The 26,732-nt window shown below is 33.1% G+C and overlaps 1 protein-coding gene across 1 annotated transcript in view; it reads right to left on the bottom strand.

Annotated features, from left to right (window-relative positions):
- The window catches only part of LOC123006122 (calcium uptake protein 3, mitochondrial), a 36,073-nt gene extending 10,664 nt beyond the window's left edge, over window positions 1-25,409 (bottom strand). The window contains exons 1-2 of the mRNA XM_044400333.1: window positions 24,962-25,409; window positions 6,382-6,485 (exon numbers count right to left, since the gene is read on the bottom strand). Coding sequence (XP_044256268.1) covers window positions 6,382-6,485; window positions 24,962-25,235 — 378 coding nt within the window. The 5' untranslated portion in view covers window positions 25,236-25,409. The remainder of the gene's footprint in view (window positions 1-6,381; window positions 6,486-24,961) is intronic.
- Window positions 25,410-26,732: the final 1,323 nt, after the last annotated feature.

Below are 26,732 nucleotides of genomic sequence, written 5' to 3'. Positions count from 1 at the left end.
CTACTGCTAATTGTTTAGAAATCACAAAACTACAAGCAAAAATACCAAATAGGAAATGTCCAATAAAAACAAGTTTCTACCAAGAACACTACAAAAATAACAAAAAAGTACAACAAACCAGAGGTTTTTTCTGGATAGGTGAAGCTAAAAATTAATTTATTTTCCTACGACCCTAACTAAAACGTGATAGCTCCAACGCTCTCAACCCGTGTAAAAATTAATTAACCATCTCTCTCGCGCAAAATAGCAATTTTGTTAGACACTATAGCAAAAAATATCAAACTTTAGACAATAAGCGATGATGTAAAATGAAAATTCAATCCAACCTTTACTGCAACGGACGGGTTATTTTCGTTAATTAATATTATTTGGACCAAAAGTCCATAAAAATGGTAAGTTAAAAAAACATTACCAAGAGTGCGTTAAATTTCAATCATTCAATCTAACACTTCTGGCAGTTGTTGACATTTCGTGTCAATGCGGTTCACACTCTTCAAGAAAATCAAACGAAAACGATAGAATACGAAAGAAAACGTTACTGGTGATCCAGGAATTATTTTGGGGGGGGCCTATCTAAAATTTTTTAGAATGATGAGGGTATACAGTGAGCGGCAAAATTATAGAATAATCTTATTTATTAAAACTGAAAATATTTTGTTTTGGCAAAAATGCTCGAAGAGGTCAATTTTCTTTTTAAAAAATAGAATCTTTGTTTTTTATTGATATTATTTCACTTTTTGGATATTTTTTTTGTAAAACTTTATGTAATACATAATATTTTGGTGTTGCCATTTCGACAATTAAAAAATCTATCGAATTCGCTAAAAAAATTAGGGGTTTCAATTAAAAAAATAAGAAAATTACAATTGATGATTTCTTTTTAAATTAGCAAAAACTAAGTAAGTATCGAGATTATTATTATTATATATTATTATTCTGACATTCTGAGATGACGGAAATAATGCATGAAACCAAAAACGATGTAAAACCCAGTAAATTTGCAGACTGATCGACTTGAAATCGTTAGGTAATGATTTGTGAAGCATTGTTTAAGACTATAAGAACCCAAAAAAGAAATTTGGCCAAGGAATGTGTAATTAAAAAAAACTAGATGTACCACTGAACTAACAAAAAATAGATTTCCAGTTTATTAGCAGAAAAATTGTGAAAATTCTATAATTCAAAAATTGAATTGAAGTGAATCTAATTATATAAAATATTTGCAAATCAGATAGTATACGGTTTAGAAGGAGTCGAAATAAATTTAAATAAATGTAAATTTTGACAAAATCTGATAGTGTGTTCTACTCGGGGGCGAAGCCCTTAACAATTTCGATATTTTTCGATAATATGATAATATGGGTTCTACACGAGGGGCTGTCCCAATGACTACTTTTACCATACATTTGCTCGATTTAGCTAGTTTCCTAGCAAGAAGGCAAAAATTTTACCTCCCCCATAAAAACATGCTGCTAGATTTATTATGATAAAACTGGGATATCAAAAGAAACTGTCAGTTTTAAAGTTTTTCCTGCTGGATCGTAGAAAAAATTATGTGTGTTACATTGGAGGAAAGTGTTTTTTCCTCCACCTATGGAAGGAAAAGATGCACTTTCCTCCCTCGTAATACAAATAATTATATTATTGCACTTAAGAAATTTACATAATGGTGAAGTAACGCTAATGGATCACTCCCAAGCTAATCAGTGGCAAATTATTATTTGTTCAAAAACATGATAAGAGTTTATTTTTGACCTTAGGGTATGTTAAACAGGTCGTTATAAATTCTCCCGGTGGGGAGTGAATCAATTTCCATAATTAGAAGTTTTTGATCAAAAATCGAGAAAGGTGACACGAATTTTTACCAGAGCATAGAAAATTCTTGAATGGCGTTGGGTAATGCACTCTGTATGACTAATTTTTCTATTATTGAAAACTCGGTCAAATAAATACGACTCAATTACTGTGTATGTTCTTTCTAATTGGAACATTTACGGCTGTCTCCAAGTGTTTTCCAAGCTGAAATATCATAAAATTGCGTCAAATTTTACCGATATTCATTTATATTCCAACAAGGCTAATAAATGTTGTTGGGTATCAGTAAACATTCAAAAATACTCAAGACTAGACAACTACTTCCTCGCCTGTGGCAAGAGAGAATTCTTGGAATGTTGCTAGAGTGAAAATTTTGGCATTTGTAATCGTTAAAAATAATTATGAATTTGTCTGACAGCAATTTTTTTGGAATCATAACGCGGCGAGATAATAAGCATAATTACGTTTGCTGCAATTCCGGTAAAACAAGCTCCTTAAAAACGCATAATACGCATACATTTCTCTATTATAATGTTATTTAGTAAAACACGTCTGCAGGTGCGACGCAATCGTCTCAGGAAAAAAGATGTCGAGCTCCAAGGATAGCAAACTACCAGTGTAATCGCTGCAGAATAAATAAAACGACCCTTCACAGGTTCGGGAGATGCTATAAAAATCCGGTATTGTAAACGGAAGTTACAGTTTGGCGAACCTGTTTTCATCAACGATGGGGAAATTCATAAATATCTCAAATAGTTTCCTGCCGATGAATAATTTTCATTTTTTCGACGAGTGGAATAATTTTGCAATTATTGGTATTTTATGCGCGATGCGACTTGTAAATTTAAGTAAACAAAATGCAGTTGCAGCAACAAAATTGCCTAGATTGAATGGGGAATAAATTGCGCTCAAAAGTATGCAATTTATTATAAAAGTAAGCTGTCTAGGATAGGATTTAAAGAGTAATTTCGAATTTAAATTTCAAATCGTTTCCAATTACAGCACTCCTTTTTGCCAATAACCCATAAATATTTGTATTTATAATGAATTTAGCGTGATTTAAGTGGCAAAAACCCCAAAAATGACCCAATCCAAATCAAACGTTAAACAAAACATTTGTTTTATTTCTGTCTGAGCCTTCAACACTATCAGATTTGATTTAGTCCGCAAAACAAACACGAGCTAATGCTCATTTCATGTAAATTATAATATTTAAGTCCCCTAACAAGTTTCTTTGACAATCCGCTTATCATAGTGTAACAACCAGAAGCCAAAAGGATTTACATATTTATTGGAATCATCCGTTGTTTATATTCCGTGTCAATGAGAAATCAATAGGGGTTAGATCGGTGTAAGTAGGAGCACAATTGGTAGCTGCTGACGAGACACATTCTTCAATGAGAACCCGGAAATTTAGAAATTAAATTTAAAAACCAGTTTTACCTGGAAACTGTTTTAATTATTGATAAATCTCAGTGTAAAAAACGATAGTGTACCGGATCGATTACAGATAATCCACTTTCTATTATTAATGTACATTTTATGTCATTCTTTTATTTTTCGATTATTGACTCATGTGTTGCCTAATATTGACTTTCAGTTTCAAACTGTAACAAAGTGGAAACCGGAAACTTGTATTGTTTAGTTGAATTAAAGCGAATTTACAATAACTGTATTTTATTGTTCACTTTGACCCATTTGGATAATTAGACAATAAATTAGAAGAAACGGAGGAGAAAAATATGGCTTTAGTAGAAAATTCCGTGGTTTTGGCTGGTAATTAATGAGGTAAATGGAATGCCGGGTTGTTAATAAAAGGGAAATAAAGTAAGGTAATAAATCTGTGTGTGATTATTTAAATATTGTGTTTAAAAGATGTAGACTAAACCGTCTTTAATGTTTGGCGTGTATTTATTTTTGTAAAATTATTAATGACTTGATAAAGCGTGTTTTTGACTTGTGAATCTAGAAATTACAGCACGCTCGTGTAATTCGTGTAAATGTTTATAAAGATGAGTCTCTTGAGTCCGCACAAAAAATCCACTTGAAGTGATTTGAGGTAGTAGGAGGTGATAATTGATACAAAGCAAGGCACTTGAGGAGGATTGTGGGCACGCTTTTTCAAGTGGAGTCGATAAATCATTCGGTTTGGTGGCATAATTGCTAAAATAACTTAATCCGAACTAATTAATTGATAATTAAGACGACAAGCCAACTCCAACAAATTAAAGAATTGAGTGAAATAGTTGGCGCCTTTACATGGCGTCCTGTTAAGATAACCCAACAACCCTTCCGCCCCCTAATCAATCCCACAAGTAATTATTACCGACATTAAGATAGCGGAGATAAAACTCCCCTAAACAACTGGGTACCACCTCGACATGATTGGGAATTTTCTTTGATTGCCTTCATCGAATTCATTGAACCAATTTCAGTCGTGCAAATCGACTCAAAAAACCGCATTTGGCAAACGGATCTAGTTTATAACTCATAAAAGCGCGAACAGTAAACGAGAGTTTTTATCAATTTGACGCGTTTCTTCCTTTTCTAGTACCAAAATCACGACGCAACTCGACAGATCAATGAGCTTTCTGTTTACACTATCAAATATATTCGCCACTTTTAAATTTGTTTGTAGAAGTGTTTTACTAGAAATTATCCAGTAGCGGATTACATCTACTTACAAAATATTTACATCATTCATCAATTCCTTTGGTCCAAATTAAACGATTTCGTTAAATCCACACCACCAGACACACGAAAATCGACGAAATTGTTGTAAATCGAGGTTGTGTGGAATATTTTCAAATACAAAACAATAAACATGGCGCATGGCCTCAATTGTACTCGTATCTAAATGAGTGCCGCAACAAAGAATCAGGTTCGCGCTTTTTTTTCAACACTAACTAGTATTATTGATAATACTTAAGATTGGTTTGTTTATCGCGCTCACTTATCTGTATTTTATCAAACACAATAGTGCATTGATATTCCAATCCCAGACTACTATTATTCGAAAATTTACTTCAAATATTTATCCCAATCACTAAAACATCGACTTGTCATTGGCACACATTTGCAAATTGCAAATAATGTGAGAAAATTTGCACAGCAAAGCACCGTTTTATTTTAACCTGAGTCCACAAGACACTTCTAAAAATATCGAAAATGGGATTTAGTGTGCCGTATAACTAACCAATTAAAACTAATTGAAACAACCTCCGGAAAAATGACAAAAAGAAATATTTAAGCCTTTAATTAAATTCCTCCTCTCAAATTTGGTATCATGATCTACAGATTGTCAAGAATAAAAAAGGTCTGAGTCGCGGGTGCGCAATAGACAAAATAAGGATGGAGAAAGGAGCTTCTCTCTCTAATACATAGAGAGACAGAGTCCATCACTCTCTTACAGAGATTCGCTCTTTCTATCTTCTGCGCATCTCGCAGCCTTTCTTATTCTTGACAAGCTGTACTTATTTGTCGTTGGTTTTCATATGCAATGCTAGACTAGAAAATATTTAGTTCTACTTTGAATTAAATGCTCTTAAATGTACACTGCATAGAAGTGATTTTAAGCATAATGTAGACAATTATATTTTTTCAATTTTTTTTTTCTGTATGAAACAATCAAACCTTCTGGCTTAAAATTTGTTCTTCTTTTACACAGAAATCAAAAGTTTATGATCTATTTTCAAAAATTTCAAAGTTTACTTTTCTAGATTTTATATTCATGTCCGTGCTTACATGTACATTGTCAATTATTATTATTATCCTCTCCCAATAAAAAAAATACCATTTAAAACAAACAAATTATCACTTTCAGTAAAAAAAAAACACCCGAAGTTTTGAATATGAAAATTGAACCAAATAATTGCGTATTAGAAGTAAATCTTTTTTTTTATTGAAAATTAAAAAAAAATGTTTTATTTTAACTGCAACGTGTTAATTTTTGGCTCATTGAGGATACCTTTGTTTTGTTTACCTTAACCTCAAGTGTCCTCAATGTGTGATCGTCATGTGTGTTTCTGGGTAGATTAAATAACTAAAATTGGCCTTATTTCTTCAGTCATTTATTTCATAGTTTATAATAATTTCAACCGTTTATTTAATTCACATTTTGACGTCACATCTCTTCAGTTTAACTAATCCATTTTTCCGGTGTTTTAATTAAATTTTTCATTTAAACTTCTTCATTTCCGTTATTCTGTTCTAACTTTAAAAAATCCTTGGCAGAAGGGCAGCCATGTCACTTCATTACATAAATAAATAAGACTTAGAAGCAAACAAATATTTCCTTGCCCAAATAGAAACAACAAATTTTTTTGAACTAAATAAAAAAAAATTCTGTCGTGTTTCCATGTCGACCAAAATGCGATTATTTTCACACTGGAACATTCCGGAAGCAACAAGTTGGGTATAAAAAGCGCGAAAGTGAGCTTTGGGGCAGGGGTTGTAGCATTAAATAGCCGTTTAGTATTCATGCTTCAGTTGATTACGTTTTAGAAATTAAGGTCTCAATATCTCGAACAATAAGTGAAAGTATGTAAAGCTTTGAGAGTAACTTACCGATCCGTAGAGCAATCCGCAACTATCCATGCATAAATACTGACAAGTAGCTACTCCTTGAATTTTCATTTGGCCAATGCCAACCGTAGTCCTTTGCAAAATAGCTGAAAAAAAAACTTTAATTAGGATAAAATGAAGTGATTGTGGGATTAGAGTCGCCGATACAAGGCTACATTCAGATCAAAAGTTTGATTAGGAAATGAGCCGACTTGTTTGCAAGACAAATGATATCATGGTTCTTAAATCTGATCACGGGGAATCAGAGCTAGAGCTGTTATTAGAAAGCAATAAAACCGATAATTGTTGGTTATATTTCAGCGAAAATCGCCTCAAATATTGGCCATTATTTGATGATTTCCAGTTATTAGATCGCACCGATAAACTTATTAAACCAGACAGGCAAAATAAAAAGCTCCTTCATAATAACCAGCCCGACAGATTAAACCTTTATTTTCAATTAACGGATAAGTTTACGCATCGATATCTCCCATCAAAACACAAAAGAAAGAAGAATTTGGGAAAATTTCTGCACTTAATTGAAAGCATTAATTTGACCCTATGGTCGCAAGCTACTTTTCTCACCACAATGAAAATGCCGACGCTAATCAAGCAGCATTTGTTGCTCTCAAAGACGAGTATATTGCACTTTACATATATTTAACAGCTTTGTGCAGCTATAAAATTAAAACACAAAAACAAACCGTTTTCAAAACACGCAACTGTTAATTGCTTCCATTATTACTTACCAAAATTTCAAGTATTGTAATGAAAAAAGCCGTAAAACCTAATTAAAGAAGAAGACTAATAAAAAGTTAATTGTCGGAGAAAGCACACGTCCTAGAGGACCCCATTCGTGTGTTTATAGAATTGACATAGTAGCGGTCCTAGCCAACACTTTAATAGCACGCTCTTTGACATTTAATAAATTTTGCGAATTTTTTTATTGAAATGTGAGAAATTGCCAATTGAACTTATTTTAGGTTACGGCATCTCGTATTGTCATACAGTGACATTTCATCGCATAAAACACTGAAAGACTTCAAGGAGACTTGAAGACTGGCCAACCCGGAACACAATTTCTTTCATGCTAAGTCTTTCGCGAAAATACCTGTGCACTTAGCCACGCTCTGAAGGAAAAATGCGCTTTTATTAGAATTCGACAAAGGCCAAATAATCGGGGGCGTTTATTTCTGGATTAGTTTTCAACAATGAAACCGACTTTACTCTAAATTGCATCATATATTCCCCCAGTTTACACTATAAATCACGTTCAAAATTTTCAGCACACGGTTGCATAACATATTTTGAATCCAACAGCCTCCACAGTGAGGTATGATCATATTTCATTCATTTTTTCGAAAAATTACTTTTCCTGAGAGTGATCGACATAAATCACCAGAGTAATAAAATCGCGATTTGCATTTCAAATTATTTAATAAAAGTACAGTAAGTACATCTCTGTTGGTAAGAATGTTTTCTATTTTATGGACTCATTAATCTCGGTAGTAAAATTTTCATCAGAGCTGCGAGTCGATTTTTTCAAATAATAAAACTTTGGTTAGAAAGGGGGCCGGAATTTATTTTCCGAAAAAAGCGTTGCACAAGTGTGTTCTCACGCAAGGTTCGGCAGTATAAGAATTATAGTAATGTATCTGTCAAGCGGTCGAAATCGTTCGACAAAGCAATGCAATAAATAAATCGTTAATTTGAAAAATACAAGAACCCTAAGTAGAGTTATTCCCGAAATGTGAATAATGACTCGAATAAAAGATTGTGTTTTACATATAAATGACAGTAAGTATACATATATCTGTTGTCAGTGACATATACCGTGCATCACGCTGCGCCCCTAGCACTTGCAGTGGTAATTCTAAACCGATTTGTTCTTCTGTTAAAAATAAAATATGCCGAAGCGACAATTCTATCTCGGAGTGGATTTTCAGACAATAAAAATAATTATTAAGAATAGAGCCATCCCTATAAACTAATACCAAGGTATTTTATTGTCAGCATGAATGTTATTTATCGGCTAAAAACGAAAAACCCGACGAACAAATACTGTACTTAACACCGTTGTAACCCTAGCTACTCTCCAAGTCGTCTCATTAAACTTGTCCATCACTTACATAAGAGAAAATTTCCGATTTATGAGCTTGTAAGTAAATATTTTATACACTCCACCATGAAAGAAAGTAGCACCGTTTCACCAATTTAAAATTTTTAGAAATTTATCTAACAGGAAGAAAAACAGAAACTACGGGGTTACAATGTAAATAGGGGAATTTCGACGCTTGATGTGGCTGCCACAAAGCAACTTTAAAGGAAGCTTCGCCTCAAATAATGAGCCAACAAACAAAATAAACAACGAATTACTAAAGTGGATGCATAATTTTTCTACAAGCTTCTGTTTGCGCAAGCTGACACTAAATCTAGTGGTCCAAAATAACACAACATGTATACTTTTCATCAGAAACTATAGCAAAACAAGGGGTGTTTTCATTGACCATGTCTAGAATTTTACAAAAACACAAAAAAAGATAAGTGCCAGATTAGAGGAACATGAAAAAAATGTTAAAAACTTATCGATAAGAATTTTAAAATTATCGAGGTTTTTATTTTGACCCTGTTTATTGTTGTTGGAAAAATAATTTTCCAAGTTTTTTGCTACAGACTTTTAAAAGAAGAAACAAAAAAGCTGTAAAGGGTGTGTCAGAACTCTAGAGAAAAAATTCAAGTAAGATAAAATACATCTACATATAAAAAAAAACGAGAAATGTCAAAAAAATTAGAGGTTTTTTTTCAATTTTTTCATAGTATGAACGTGTTTTATTAAAAATGGGTTAAAATATTTTGATGGTACTCTAAATTCTGCCGCTAAATTCACCATTTTCGACGATTCTGGCTTTCGCAGCATTATAGTAAAATCGTTTTCCTAAGACCTACTAAAAATTTTATCACACATTATAAGGGATTAACCAAACAATGGCTTGAATTTGTAACCCTCCATAAATGGGACGTTCCTTTGCAAGTGTTGCTGCACCCACTAAAATAAAACAGGGCCATATTTAAAACTAAAGTAGTGGTAGAGTTTTGCTAAGCTATTATTAAAAAAAAATCCGCTTTATTTAATAATAGCTTGTTAATAACCGGCTTTTTTAAATTTCTTAAAATACTTTAATAACAACTACATCAAAAACTATTAAAACATTTCAAGTATTTTAGACAAAAAGAAAGTAAGTAATCCGGCCCTGTTAAAAACTGACCTGTTTTAAGGTCCGGGTGGGTTCCACTAATTTATGATTTGTTTACCCTCTGGTTTACTCTTAACAATACCGCATTTAACTTAAAAGTAATAAAATTTTTAGTAGGTCTTAGGAAAACGATTTTACTTTATACAAGTTGGTATAAATTTAATGCCATTAATAGAAATATTTTTGATAGGTAATGTCAAGTTGACAATTAACAACTAGAACCGAATTTATATTTGGAAAAATTTTATTTTCCGTTTTTTTTTTTTATTGTAGCTGTACCAGGTACATGGAAAAAGTGTTTAATTTTTTTATCTCTATTTAATGATACTGATGATCTTGTATATGTTTTTTTTATAATTATTTAGTGAAGGTAATAAAAATTTTGCCAACAAAAGCCATAAATAACATACAATTTAGGATACAGCTTCCTTGTTTCCTCTTCTAATAGTCTGTGACAAGAAAACTCGGAAAACTATTTTTCCAACAGAATTAAATAGAATCAAAGTGCAAAATTTATACTCTTATAACTTCGAAATTTTTATAGATAGAATTTTTTTAACATTTTTTTCCATGTGCCTGGTATCTTGTAACTATGTTTAATGTTATTTGTAGCATTTATTTACAAAGTTTTTGTACCTTTACTGAATTATTATGAAAAAACATACCTATATAAGACCATCGGTAAAAGAATGTCAAAAATTTTTGACAGAGAATTAAAAAAAAAATTAATGTTCCTCGTATCTTATCTTGTCATTTTTTTTTATAAAACACCCTATATTTGGAATTTTTTCACCACTTAAATCAGAATTCTTGTTTCGAAGATTTTTGGTGAAATTTCCCATTCTTGTTGATGAATGGCGAGCGTCAGCGTTATCAAAGTTTTATTAGATAACAGCGGTCCAATTAGGCGTAAAAACGCGGACAATTACGGTATTCATCGACGACCACCCATCATTGGTTTGTAAATGAGAATTTATAGTAATTATTGCAAAGTTTCGGTTGTTAAATAAAGTTGTTATAAATCGCAATCAGCTGACTTGGTCGGTGTCCAAATTGAATGAGTGGGTCCCACGAAATCGATGCATTGTTTATTTATAGGTCTGTGAATGTGTTGTCTTAAAATGATTAGAATTAATAGTTAAGAAGGCAAAAATGCCGGTTTGCAACACTTAGAGAGCAAGTTGGCACGGTTACAGGAAAATGACTATGAGAATGCGAAGTTATTTTTTCTCCCTTCCTACATATTTAGCGAAATGACATTTTTGCGTAATGTGTCAGGGTATTGCCCTTTTTAAATGCGTACAATTGTTTCCTCTTTATGCACTTTCCACATTCCCACAGGTTCTTTAAAATCGTACCGATCGCACTCATTCATACTTTCTAAACAAACGGGTTTACTTGACGTATAATATATTTTTCTTATCTACGTTTTAAATATGTCAGTCGGAAGGCACTATTTGAGTATTGACTATAATTTAAATAATTATATGTAAATGAAGAGCTGATCCGATTCGGATAAAACTCCGATTTTGAGCATAACTTTTCGATTGCAGCTGCACTAAAAATGATCATTCGAGCGAAAACCATGGCAAAACATTTACTCGTAAAACCAAACCGGCATTTTAGGAAAATTTATAACAACTTGCAGATTGCGTGCGGTAAAATTATTTCCTGCACTTGCTCCAATCTCTTTTTTTCTCTCATTACGGCCCTAAAAATGCTTGTACTAGGGCGCTCCATAAATTTGATACTGAACTTGAGGACGGTTTCTGCATTTATTTCACGGTTTATTGAACGTTTCTTTGACCTCTTTAGTCATTGCACCTTGTACACACATAAATGGTTATTTTTCCGGCTTTAGCGGCTGATATAATGAGCAAACAAATTGCAGCGAGCTTAAATAGTGGTTATATAACCATAATCGTGGTTTATTTTTAGAATTTTTATTCATTCATTAATATCGAATATTAGAAATTGTCTAAAGTTTGCTTCAGACATAACACAGACAACTTCCACGGTCCACGAGTGCTAATTTTAAAACATTCTGCATAGATAATGACTTCGGACTATTTATAGAATTTTCAGTCGTCGTCTTTAATTTTGCTCTTATTGTCCTGTTACCTAATTCATATATTTAACGCTGGATTACCTTACTAACTGCATGTTACGTGTTTATTGAAACGAATTTGTTCGACAACCAATAACGGTGTTCCTCTCACCGGTCCTATTAAACACAATGATTCTTAAAATTACATCAAATAAAAACAAAATTTATCAGTAAATTTAGAATCGTTTTAATTGTCTTCATTCGAATTTACATACGAAGATAAACAAAACAATATTTCGGTTCATTCTACTCGAAAATTGCCACAATCGATATGAGTCGAGTACTCCTAAAATAATAACAAAGTGATAACTGCGAGATAAAATTTATTTTCGTTGTGGTGTAAAGAAGTGCCGTATTTTAGCGGATGCGACTAGAATTAGATAATCCATGCGTAATTTAAAACATGTGGAGAACCTTGATCCTGTTCATAAGTTCAGTGATATTATGAAATCAATTTAGAATTTAGTCCAGCTGTACTCCATTAAGATTTTTCCATAGAAGAACCAAACTGGAGGGAATCTCTCAATGAGCGTAAAACAATCCAAGAATCTCCTCTCAGTTCGGTGAATTTAGCGGTCAAAGTGCTTGTATAAATGTGATAGATCGAACATGATTCAGAGGCTATGAATTAGAAAATTGGCAAGCTACGTGAGTTCTGTCTCGTATAACAAACCGGCTTTTTGCATGGCAATCTCGTGCAATTTCGTACGTATTACGCAATGGAAGGCCAACCATTCAGCAGATAGTTACAATCAGCATGATACTACGTCATAACTGTTTATTCGCGCTTTCTGACGATAATAATTGTTATGCAGTTTTAAGGCTGTCTGTTACAATTACGACTACTAGGAAAACTGCACGTAGACACTGCTTAAAACCTTGAAATAGCAAATTATTGTAATAAAATGAGCGATTTTTCGAAATCCGAGTCAAGTTCAATTCCTTAATCTGGGTCAAAGTTTCCACAAATTAACTTAGACTTTTGTCAAATTTTATAAGAATATAATGAACCCGCTTCACACGTGCTGTCCATAAATTATCATCATGAGCGCACTATTGGAAAAAATCTAACCGGAAGAAATAGAATCATTGGTCCTATTTAGATTACAAACAAACGTCACACTTTCACAATAAACAGCAAATGTTTGGACACTTTGTTTCGCGATAAATTACTTACAACTTTGAATTTACATTAATTAATCAAACTAATTACTTTATTTTTTACCAATTAGAATTCTAGGAAATGTCCTCAAAATCCCACTTGTCCAATCACCTCTAACAATCCACCAAACTGGGACAAAATTTTTCAAAAATCAATGGTTGACTGACCCCTTCATTATTGACCGCAGATAACCAAAAGAAAATGAATGAGTTGCGGTTTACACGGCCAAAAATAAGTTAGCCCTACAGTTTTGGAACTGCACTTTTTTGGCACGGGTCAATAATCAAACTAATAACAATGAAAGGTTGCACGAGAACACGTGGCAAAAATCAACCTGTTCCATATCAAACATTTAAAAATACAGCGAAAGGAAACATTTGGGCTGTTCAAAAAATAACAAAATTGCGCAATAATTAGAACACTTAAACCCCAAACGCATACAAACATATTTACGGTTCATGTAAAATTACATTGTGTATACAGTCAATCAAAAGTGCAAATTTACACGCAACACTCTTCTATGTAAAATTACACACAAATGGTTTTGCATTAAAAGGCTACAAGTGCAAGAGATTTAAAAATGTAAGGTGTAAATTCACACGCACCAGGTAGTTACTTATCTTCACGTGATGACCAAAGATTTTGTATTATTATCGTCGATATTGTTTTAATAAAAACGGTTAGTATACACTTTTTTTCACCACTAGCTGTAAAAGGTATCATTAGTTTATCGAGAGGTTGTGAAGTTGTTTTTCTCTCATGGTAGTCAATATAATCATTTTCATTATGCACCAAGGGCTATAATGGATTAGAGGGTGGGTAAATGCCGATGTTGGAGGGTATTACAATGATACAAAAATTTCTAAAATGTTATTATTGAAAACTATTAGCATCACAAGTACCAACGGAAGTATATATTTCGAGATTAAATTAATACCAAATAAAATAAAAAAAACCTTACATTTCCTCATTAAAAACATCAGAATAACCCCAACTCTAATTATTCTGTCTATGTCAAAACTGTTAAAATAACAAATGGGTTTATTTCTTGTTAAAATACCTACTATCGGTAGTGAGGCAAATTTCAACACTTTTTCCCTTTTTTTTGCATTTTATTTGTTATTTTAACAAATATTTTATATTATGATGTTAAAAAATTCCTTTAATAATTGCAGAAGTACAAAAATTACATATCCTCATTCATGATAAGAAGAAAATAATACTTCCAACTTAAGTTAATAACTCAGGTAAGTAATTAATTACTGTAATAGAGAATTAACAAAAATAGTAGTTGTGAATTAATAAATTAAGTGTGAAAAAAATGGTATATAAAACACGGCAGAGAAGATTTTTGTAGCCCCGCATTTATTATTATAAACAGCTTGGCTATAAAAAATCTCTTCTCTATCTTGTGTTATAATATACTATTCTTATCTTTATTTTATTTTGGAACTATAAACGTGTTTTTCAACACGAAATCACCCAAAAACATGAGTAATTTGGTTTTTATAGGCCCTTGTTTTTTTTATAACGTACAGAAATTCGATTTATACACCAAAATTTGTCGAAAATATTAAATTCTTATTTGAGAGAAGCAAAACGCAATCCAAAATACAATAAAACGTTGTATGTACCACGGGAATAATTGTCGATTATTACGGCCCCCAGGAAATTAAAAGCCCTCCTCACGTCGGGCTTTAAACAAACTTTCGGGCCATTATCTCCTTATTATGCCCTTCAAACATAAATAACTACTTTGTTCTGATGTATAGCTGTAGGTTTTATGTTATCGTAGTTATTGTAAATTAATATAAAATAATACATAACATCATATAAAACGCAGTATTTATAAAAATGGCATAATAAGTTGTTTTTTTGAAACTTGTGGTCTTTAAATTGTTATCTTAATGTACTATTTCAAAAATTTTGGACTAATTTTAGAATTTTTTTTACTAACCAAATGGCTAACATTGATTTAAACTTAAAGGATGTAACCCCTCATGACTAATAAACATAACTACTAATACTTTTCTTTATAATTACAATAATGTAATTTTATTTGGGTAGTAATAAGGCGATCAGTAAATAATTCTATTTTGATCAGTACAAAATGATATTTAATTAATTTTTGCACAGTAAGAATAATAAATGCCAAGTAAAGCACGCACAGTATTTTATTATAATTTGTTCAGTAAAAAAAACCAAATTGCACAGTAAAAATAATACACGTTCAGTAACTTTAATCAAAATTAGTAAAATAAAACATAACATTTAAGAAATTTTTAGTCATAATTAGATAACAATGTATGACCCCTGTGCAAGAATGTTATTTATTATTGGAACTTATTTTTGTAAAACTGGATATTTATTATAATTGGTGGGTGGTATATGTATTAGCAAGGGCCCCTGCGCAAGAATGGTTTTAGCAAGGGCTGGAAATTGTTGCAAATGGTAGTCAGTCGAAACGCTTTGCGACACTTTTGGTTTTGCTCAGGAACATTTTGTTGTTAAAAATAAAATGTGAGAATATTTAATGAATTAGTTTTACTGGACATTCATTCATTGTCTTTACTGTGCATTTATTATTTTTACTGATCAAAAATACTTGACGTTTAAATAATATACTGTGCATTTAATTTATTCGTGACATTTGGTATGAGAGAGCTGGTGGCTAATGAGTAGGATTATGATCAAGGTAGATGGTTCAGGTGTGAGTTTACAGTAGAAATTAGTTTTTTCGGTTCATTGATGGTTAATTGAACAATTAACATAAAAGTTTGGTCTTGGAGTTAAAAATGCACATAATATTAAGTCTACACATGGAAACGCTAGTTGTAGTGATGTCGAGATTGTTGGGGCCCCTGTTCCAGCACCTGAAGTGTTGAAAGTTTTAATGAGAAGAGTGGCAATTTGATTAGTAATTTGAGCGTCGATTGTCATAATAATGCCATAAAAGGCGTAATTTACACGAAATGACATTATCTGATTGGAGTAAACTCGTTTGCGGGTCGATTAAGTATGCAAAATGTGAGTGGCACGTATTAAATAATTTTCGGGGGCTTTCCGAAATAGTTCATTTAACCTTCATTGAGGGTCATGTGTGAACATCTCAGTAATGTCAGTAAGTAAAGAAAAATGGAAACCAGCTGGTGATATGAAAAACTTGTTGAAAGCAAACGCATCCATGAGGTAGGCGCGAAGTGACAGACTTCGATCCAGATTTAGTCGAATTGAGACTGAGTGAATAAAATTTGATTTTTTTGACTGCGTCCCAGACACTTATTCAGTGCCAAGATATTCACACTCGCACTATTTAACTTATACTGTAATACATAATATTGTACTTCTCTCTAAAATAAATTTATTTAACTGGATTAAAATAGAAACAGGAACGTGAACTCGCGCGAAATAGTTCTGTTCCATTTACATAATTCGCTGAAATTCGATTGGGTTTGAATCAAAAATGACGATTGGTCCAGCGCGATTTATACGAACCACTTTTTCACTTGTAATACAATTTTTACGTTGCGAAAGTGATCGATTTCAATTACAAATTCGAAACAAATCGAAGCTTACTACAATGAATTGCACATATTTATCCACTTGTCAAGCTTAAACAAATATTTATTTTAACAGCCTATTATAAGCAGAAAAACTATCCAACGCTAAAAGGTAATTAATTTTTACCATCACTTTTGTCAAATAAATACTCAAATAATTACAAGCAGCGTTTAACACACAATAAAATTGCAATTATAGTGTTGTAAAAATTTTTTTTCGTAATCCGATGATATGTATGATTCATTTTTATCCGAAGCTCAATTAAAATTATAATTTTTGATAATTAATGTAATTAGTTGCCTTTCGCGATGTGCTTAAGTTACCTAAACCGGTAATTAATAATTAACTAATTATTAGCTTTTTCTTGACAAAATATGCGTCGTCAACCTTGACGATCTGGATTAAATGTGTCTATAATGAATGGTCAGCTTCACGGTCAGTACATTTCGGTGCGATTTTGGCCAAATTTGCCTAAAATAGCTAAACCCAAGGTAAGATTTGTCTCATTCTTTACCGGGTATTAAAAATAGCATTTTTCGGTTGAAGATTTTAGAAAATTGGCGAGTTCATTGACTCGCATTAAGCCGCGAATAATATTTTTCGTATGAAAAAATTGGCAAAACTTGTACTACGCTTTCACAAAATTCATAAAGTTAACACCATTTGAGTTAATTAAGTGGGCATTAAAATAATGAAATTTGTTTAGGAAATTCTAATCGCCATAATTGGTTACAATGTTTCACATCCTTGTAAAAACTAGTATTAGGATAATAATTATCAGCAAATTATGTAATAAATCAATCACTTATTTAATAATAATTATGATTTATCCATTCAATAACAACAATTGTTTACTGTTGTGCTAAATAATGATCCTCAAAACGCTTTTCTGTGGGTCGTAAGAAAAATTTTGGCAATAATTCGGTTACGTCACATTGTTTTGACTCTAAATATATCATCACTTCCCGAATAGGAAGATACTGTTTAAAAACAGGTGTTAATGGTTTAAAAATTTATAAAATATTGGCAAGAAAAACACATTTAGTGACCCGTGCGAAAATAATGCAATTGGGTAATTACCGCGTCAATCATTTGAACTGTTTCGTGTTAAGGAAGAGTTCAAATGTCAAATTAATTATTGTCTTTTTCAGGAGATTAAAATGTATGACGAGACTTCCTGTTGTTAAATTAATAATCTGTCATAAACACACGATATCGATTTGGGGCCTATTGTTTTAAACGTCTTTTTGCGAAACTGCCAAGGGTCTGAAATCGAGCTTGAAATCTCCTCTCCAAGCACATTATTAAATTTAAAGAGATTTGAATTAAACAGTACGTGGGTTGCCGAAATTTGGCACTAGAGGAGAATAGGTACAGGTTTGACATGCAAATTTGACGAAAAAAACTAGTCTTAACGATACTACTCTTCGTCGTAAAAGACCACCAACTGATCATGCAAATGTTAAACGACCTTGACAGACATTTAGACAGACTGTATGAAAATATTGCAGGTACTTTTTTCATTAATAACGAATTAGCGTCGTATCGGTCGTTACCCTTTGAAAGCTTCCTTATCATTTTGTGATGATTTTCAAAATTTTCTATGCAAATAAATACAACTTTTTACGAAAAACACACGATACAAAGATCTACTGTCTTGCATAATTGCAATATTATAATGAAAACCGATATGTAACAGACGATGTGCTACTTTAAAATCAAGTGTTGGGTCTACTTGTTAATCACAAGACTATCATTCTTTTGTAATCTAAAATACCTGCTAAATAAATAAAGCTATGATAACCTCAAAACAGTAGACTATCTTTGCTATTTTCAATTTTTTAGTCAAAAATTTTGAGGGTACAGTCGCCGACAAATAATGTATCAAGTTTCAATGTTTTTCAAGTGCGTCAAAGACGGCTCTTTGAAACCGGATCCCTGATTCACTCAACACATTTTTGAAACTTCCTCATTGTGTGAAAAATAATTCAATAAATCATAAACTGATTAGTTTATCATTTTTGGAAAAATTTCGAAAACGGTTATTTTGATAAATAACAGCACTGGCCTGTTTACAGTTGTCTGGTTGATAATTTATTGAAGAGTTGGTTAATAAACTATTTCCAATTTATTCTCGCCTTATCAAGATTATTTCACCAAAAACCGATATCTAGGAAATTTTCGACATCTTTTCCTCTAATTAGGAGCGTGCTATTATGAAGCCATTAGCATCCAGAGAGAAATATTAACACAGCATGACGCTAAACATGTGGAGCTTTAGTGCTACTCGATAGAATTTAGCGGATTTAAAGAATGATAAATTTTTTGTGTCGGCGGATTTTTAATCAAAATAGGCGTCTGAGACATTGCCAAATTATGTAAGATTTTGCACTGTTACGAAACAAGAATTGTTGGCATGTGTCAACAAATCTAATTAATTGCTAGTTAGTTTTTCACTTTTTCAATATATAAATCACACTTTCCAGATCATTTAAATATTAATCTATTTTTTATTCTTCAATAAGATGTAAATTTATAAATTACAAGTTAACAAGGTACATGCTATGGAAATAAATATAATCGGAGCAGGTATCGAAACTGTGGTAGGTATCGGTCCTTCTCAAAGCTTAGTGAAGATCTAATTTATAGCGTTTTCAATACTATTTATTGCATCTATGGTAATGTGAGCGTGGCTAGCTTAATAATACTATGGAACAAAGACAAAATTTCGGCCGAATCCCGCCACAAAGCTCGTCTCCCAGACCAAAAAGTCAACGTCTAAATCGGAATCAAGATCAACATTGCTTCACTTATCCAAAGCTTCGAGCTTGGTAAAAGCTCGGAGCTTTTGAGGAACTGAAAATTTTGGGTCAGATTAATGAGTGTAATATACGTGGAATGTGAATAAAGATCTAAAGATAGTAAAATCGGCTCGTTATTGTTTATTGGTTTATTAGCCTGTCATTTGAATATATAATAGAATCGTCTCTGCATAAATTATCCTAGGTGTCGAGGTGTTGGTAGTTAATATCGGCAAAAGGATAAATAATGAATGGAACGTAGTTCGGTTTCCGTCTACAAAGATAAATAGTTGAAACAAAGCAATAAACTTTGTCCTAGATTGCGCACCTATTGTGATTTCGCGCAATTTCCATAAATTATCGTTGGAGGATTAGACAGCAAAAATCCGAATTGGAAGTGCTGACGAAATGAGATGAAGTGGCCTCAGGGTTCGCAGTGGTTCTTCCACTGATGGAAGCAATTACCCGGCCATGCACGTGGTACCGGACGTCATTCAAAATGTGCACTAGCTGGCTTTCCACACATCACGTGCCGCCGTAACCGGCTCCTAAACAGCCCCTTTAACCGAATTTGACTTGTCGAAAATTTTCGGCATTGGCCTTGACAGTCATTTGCGTTGCACATATAATAAACGAAAGAGTCATTGACACGGCTTTTTCAATACAGATCTGATAGAAGGAACTAATTACTTTCCAATTTGACAAAACGGAGTTAGTTGTTATCTGATTCGGTATTTGGCTTTTGGTAAAGTGACCACAATGGTTACGAAACGAGCCAAATCTAGAGGGTTAAACATTTCATAATGAGCAAGACAAATACAATGAAAGGAAGACCTTCGGGAATTTTAATCAATCGATACGTTGCTTTACAAATATGGAAGCGAAACGTACTTTATTCAAATATTTCGGAAATTACAACCACAACCTAACCATAATCTTCATTATCCACGAAGGAAGTATCTAATCAAAACTATTTTTGTGTCACGTCTTTCAAGTGTTTATTATTGCAACAATTTTAGGAAAAATACTACCGATAATTTGATTATTCTAACAAAATATTACGATATCGTTGATTTTTTGCCAATAGAAAGAAAAATTTTCCAAATGCGTATAAATCACAATGTTTGGTGATAGTATCGAATAAAGCGAGGGTTGTTTTAACAGTCTAGTGCTGACACAGACAACCGGTCATGAAAGATAATGTTTAGTAAGTACACAGTCGTAAATATCCCCTAAGTAGATCTAGAACAGCTTTCACGTTTACCCCGTTAGGCTACTGAAAATTTAGTTGCGGAAAAATTTCAGTTATCAAATGTTACAAATTTAAAAATTGAGGGCTATTTATAGTGTATTAGTTTATTTAACTGATTAAATTTATTTACCTATTATATAAGAGAGCTTTGAACTTTGAAATAGTTTTATCTAAGTTCAACTTATTTGTAAAAATCTCTTTTCCTATAATTTGCACGAGTCATTATTTTGACCATTCGATTTTTCCTTTTGTCCGTGGTTGATTTAGTGCCGGTTAGGAAAAGAAATAAATACATCAATTGGTGGGCTAAGAAATTAATGTCCGCCCAACCGATGCTTCCAAGCCGTTAATTAAAAGGAGAAACGTACCAAGTGTAATCCATCATATACCACCAAAAGAGATATCAACGTCCAGACGAAAAAAATTCGAATTTTTAATTAAATACAATGGTATAAAGTCATCAAAACGGAGTTGGAACCGCTCCAAATTCTATTAATCTCTTTAATTACCACATTCTTGAAGATATTCATTTCTTGCTCTGCCAGAGGCTTTCGGCACTCTGTTAATTTGCAGTGTGTAATTATTGATCTGTATCCAGTTATGTAACAAGTCAAAAACTATTCAGACAAATCGTAATCAAACAACACATGACCACATGCTGATATTTGAAGGGTGGAAGTGATCAGAAACGACGTTACAGTCTCAAGATTAAGAACACCCGGAGGTCCAGACAATCAACTTACTAATATATGGTCATCATTCATTACATGTCACTGCTCTAAGTACTCGCATGGACCCTTCGACCAGCTCTTATCCAAATGCCTGTCAAAAATACACAAGACACTCATTTTGTATTCCTTCGTAATGATATTAGAAAATTAGAGCATAAACATTGAAGATAAATACGATTCATCAAAGTCAAAAGTTGAGATTTTTTTATTCTCTTGGCACCAGTTACGTCAGTAAAAATAGAAAAATGCAGCGACGAGTATTTGCCAAAGAAATTTTTGTGCAACAATAGAGAGTTTTGTCACCTCGAAGGATCTTTATGATGATCTATTGTAATGTAGAAAGAGCGCACGTTCTCCTAATGAAACCGAGTCTTTATAATGCATTCAACTCAATTTACGTTATGATTACATTATCTAATTTAGGATGATGTATAAGATAAGTGTTTTGTTTAAGTAAACAGCGGATCTCGATCAAAAATGATTATAGTTCAATTTTGATAAAATAATAGTGATTCCGGTCAACTTTCACTTGAAATATTCGATGCCCTTAAGTCGAATCCTTTCTTCCTTTTAAAAGCAAGTGCATGGTTGCCGAATTGCCGAAATGAACCGTTACATCGGTGTTTTACGAATTTCGTCCATTATGAGTGAGATAATTGAAAAATTTAATTTTCGGTACGAATAGCACGTTAGGGCAGTGCAAGGTAAAAGTATGTCCGGCCGGTTTACCGAGTTTTTAATCGAGTCGCGATCTTATAATACTGACCGTGCAGTCAATGGAAATGTACCTTTTTGTCCCTCAAAATTAGCAACGCGGTCACAAACCTTTCAAAACTGTTCACTGGAAGAAACAAATCGAAACCATTCAAATCGTCCAAACTTTGTGTTTGAATCGTAATATTGCAAAAAATACATGACAAATTTAATTGATACCTTAAGCTTCCACGACAACCATCAAACTAATTAACCTGCGAGTTAATTATTTCCTCTTGAACGGGACATAAAATTGTGAAGGCTTGCAGAACCTGCAGGTCAGGACTTTGTCCACTACATTCGAGAGTTTTAACGCTTTAATATGTTAGGACCCCAGGAACTTAAAACGAATCACAGCGTCTTGTTAGTTGAAATTCTTACTAATTGAACAGTGATGTTAGTGTTTCTATTGTTGAACTAGGCAAATTAATCTGTAAACTGATGGTTAAATATACCATCCGAGAGAATTCCTCCTGTAAGCAATTAGGCTGTAATACATCAATACGGCACTAAAACACAAGCCCGCCGTTAAAAACATTACCGTTTTGTACAGACACAATAAAATGCAGAAGTGCTTTGACAACCGACTGACTGTTGTTACATCAACAATAAATCATCTGAAACCGTTGTAATTAAAATAAAATTAGATAGTCTTCATTTGACAATAATTTCAATCCATCTGGGAGACTAATTCCGTAATCGTGTTGCGTGTCCACGTTATATAAATCAGTTAATCGCTCTTGAATGTTAAGACCACCCCATATCTTTGATTTGATTGAATTACTGGTAATAACTGGATTTGGAAAATTGATGGGGTGGGTTGGCCAAAAATAAGGAGCAATGCCAACAGTGCATTTTCAGATCGCTCAAGGGAACGAGATCTCGATTAGCAACAGCTCAATAAACAAGAATTTGATTGGGTCATCCGAGTTCAAAACGCCAAAAGGATTTTCGATACCGCGGGTATCAAAAATACTATTTTCATATAAAAATACCAAACTCACGCGTCAAGCTTCGAAAAAGGAACTTGTGTCCTCTATTTGAGCTATTTTTGAAAGTTTTTTCGGAAAGTTGCGGGTCTTGGACCGGCGCGGAATCTTCCGTCTTTAACGTTTTAATGCCCAGCATAGGTAATTTTATGTACCCGTTTTTGCATTCGTGGTTCTCTTATTTTACCTAAATTTGTCTTTGGTCTTGAGTGATATTTTATCTATTCTGGGTCTTTTTAAGGCATTTTATTACATTTATGGGAAAATCGCCAAAATTGTTTTTACATTTTTACCGATGCAAATCACTTCCAAAACGCATTATAACGTGAAAAAATTAATTAAAACGTAACACTTTGAAAATTGACCAAGATTAAGCTTAAAAGGTATCCATTACCAAAAAAAATCATTAATTTGCTTTCGCGTTAAAAATTTCTTTCTATTAACTAGCTTCCGCAACTGATCATTATAAAAACCATAATATATCTTATTTTCGGGATATAAAAAATAAAGGCAATTATTTTTTTTCAAAGAAGCGTTTAGGATAAGGTCCTGATTTAGTCAGAACATGAACACACCTAAGTATGCAATTTTTTGAGAATATATTTCAAGTTAAAGTTTTCTTTTTGTCGTCATTTCAAATGTGGTCATTGTAAAAAAACTCAGCTGAAAGTAGAAATACTTAAAAATAGCTTATAATGACCAAATTAACTATTAATTTTGCTTGAATCGAATTTTTTTATATTTGCAGAGAATAAAAGAGCTCTCAAAGCAATTCATACAAAAAAAATGAAATTATCACAAAACAATAAAATAATATGTTAAATATTAGATTAGGACCTAAAACCTGTTTTTGTTTTTTATGTCAAGATTTTGTATCCTGCAGTATGTCCCCGGATTGAGTTTACAAGAGGAAAAAAAATTTCTTTGATTTTAAAACTGCAAAGGAAAAACATTTTTTGCTTTACCTGAAACGAGCAAATCTGTAATTAAAACTTCATTATTCTAACTCAGTAGAAAGAAAAGTTAATTTTTCTCTTGATTTTGGACTTAAATAATTTTTCTCTGCTTTTAAAGTCCTATCACATAGGCGGTTTTATTATTTTGACAATGATGTCACTTTGAGGAAGCTAAATAACAAAAATGTTTGTGAAAAACATAATTTTAATAAATAGCAACTCAAAGAAACGGCTTTAAGATAAAAACCAAAATCATTTTTAACAAGAACTATCATTATTTAATTAATAAATTAATTGTCAAAATGACAAATTAACTTTTCTTTTCACTGAATCAGAATAATGAAGTTTTAGTACAGATTTGCTCGTTTCAGGTGAAGTAAAAAATGTTTTTCATTTGCAGTTTTGGCGTAAAATCAAAGATAAAAAATATGTATATGTATTCTTATTATGTTGTAAGTTTTTATACAGAAACATTAGTAATACCTACTTTTGGTGTTCTGGAATTTTATTATAATTATTTTTATTAATGTCCTGATTTTGAATTTTGAATTGGTCACCTTAGTTTCGGAAATGGTTTAGTATAGTTTATGGTGGTCCTTCGAAAGGAAGTACTTTGCAAGTGGTTTAGTTTAAGAGCTTTTATTGCAGTTTTTAATTGTTGGGGGTGTCGTGGAACGAGAGCTGTGAGCAGCGTGGTGTGGTGTATGAAAATAGATCCGGTGACCTAGTGAGGTATAGTCAGAGCGGCGAAGAATTGGTTTATTGGTCAAATCGCATGGTCGCATCGCGTCGCATCGCATCGCATCGCAATGTCGATCACATGTCCAGTTTGCGACGTGGACGCAATACCACCGCATCATCTCGTGGATGGTCTCGTCGTCGGGTTAGGTCGCGCTTATTTTAGCACCTGGACCGGGAGAGCGTCGTAGACTAATTCGAGCGCGTAGTCGTGGGTGCCGTGCCGCTGAACCCGGTGGTGGTACACCAGCGGTAGGGCACCCTTGGCGGTGGACTCACTATAAGCACTGGTGTCGTCGGTGGTTCCGTTGACGGTGCCGTCGGGGAGCAGCTGCAGGTGGCGATTCTTGATGAACATCTGTATTTTTCTGGCGGTGCCGGTGACGTGCGATAGATTGGTGCTGCGCTCGCTGCGGGCCGCCGGGTCCTCGAAAGGGGGCTGGGGCTGTGGGGGCGGCGTTGTCTCGGGAAGATCTGGCTGGGGCGCGGGCGCGGCGCGGGCGAAACCACACATCGTTGCAGCTAACAGCCCCAGGAACAGCGCCTTCACCATGACTGGGACATTATGTCGCACTCACTGTCACTCTCTACCGGGCCGGTGCCGCCACGGCAGCCGCGACTCGAGAACGCGGGACACTCTCATGATAACGCAAACGCTCTCTCATGCGTGCTACTGGCTCGACAGCCGCGAACACACTGAAACCCAACTCAACTGACACTACTGACTCGAAAACTCCACACTCTAGAGACGAAGTCGGCACCAGCTTCGACGGGACGCTCACGTGGACGACGATGCCGACGATGCCGACGATGACGATGACACCAACCCTAACTCCAACTCGCATATAACATACTTCCCCTCTCTATAGACGCACACGGACGTGACAGGATTCACTTCTACAAACTCATTTTCATCGCTTTAAGCTCACACTCCTTCATACACCAACCGCAATTCCGATTACTAACACCTTTTCCAATATCTATAACCACATCTACGTGATGCAGGACCATCCACTTGGACTTTTTCTGCGAACTTTTGCCGTCATACCGAAACCCGAAACTAGCACACCTTGACGATTATTGTGAAATATAATATATCATCACTTGTTTTTTAATAATAACATTGCCTTTCTTGAAAATCGAAAAAAAAAACTTCAAAAATAGGAAATAAATAGATCTAAAACTCTCGAAGTTATTTACCATAATATTTTGCCATACCTATTTTGAACCGGTGCCCAAACTGGAAGACCTTAATTTTCGGTAATACATTTAAAGGGTAAAATTACAAAAAAATTAAATAGGACGTTGATAGATACTAATCTAGTTCATCGCCGTGTCTCATAAATAAGTTATAATACAAACTTGTGTTTTTTAAATAAAACACCATATGTTTCTTAGCGTTTTTGGATGTAGATTTTTATGGCAATGTTTTTAAGCTAAACTTTTATTGGTCAATTTTGCTTAGTTTTAAAAATAAGACGTTTTTTTGACTAAAACATAAATTAAAAATTTAGTACACAAAAACTAAGACATCTGGAAATATTTTTTTACTACCGCAAAGGAGAAGGTACAACCTATAAGGTTTTAACATTTATTTAGTGTGTTTCATTTGCAAAGATAAAAAATTAATAATAACTTAAAAAAATTAAATGGAACACTCAATTTTTTGCATTCAAAAGATTATTGTCTTTCTAAAATTATTTACTTTTAGATGTTTATAATCAATAACTAAAAAGATATTTAACACTAAATATTAAAAAAATAATACCATTGTTTCAATAGTCACAAGAGATGGAAGAAATATCACTTAATAATCATATTTGTGTTAAACTGAATTCATTATTGTTTATTTTTACAATAAAATAATTCGAATTTCAGTATTTATAACAAATTTTACAATATCTGGATAAATCAACGGATAAGTGATCCGTGGTGGAATTACTATGGTTGCCATAGTATCAACAATGCTCAGATATTGATAATCATTGTTGCTACAATTAATTTTGAATGTTAAATATCTTTTAATCTATTAGATGCAAAAACAAAAAAT

The sequence above is a fragment of the Tribolium madens genome, unplaced genomic scaffold (genome assembly GCF_015345945.1).
Source record: "Tribolium madens isolate multiple individuals breed KSU strain unplaced genomic scaffold, Tmad_KSU_1.1 Scaffold_2;HRSCAF=44;Tcas5.2_LGX, whole genome shotgun sequence".
In the NCBI taxonomy this organism is placed as follows: domain Eukaryota; kingdom Metazoa; phylum Arthropoda; class Insecta; order Coleoptera; family Tenebrionidae; genus Tribolium; species Tribolium madens.
The sequence above is the reverse complement of the archived record's forward strand: the minus strand, read 5'-3'. Positions and strand labels throughout refer to the sequence as shown.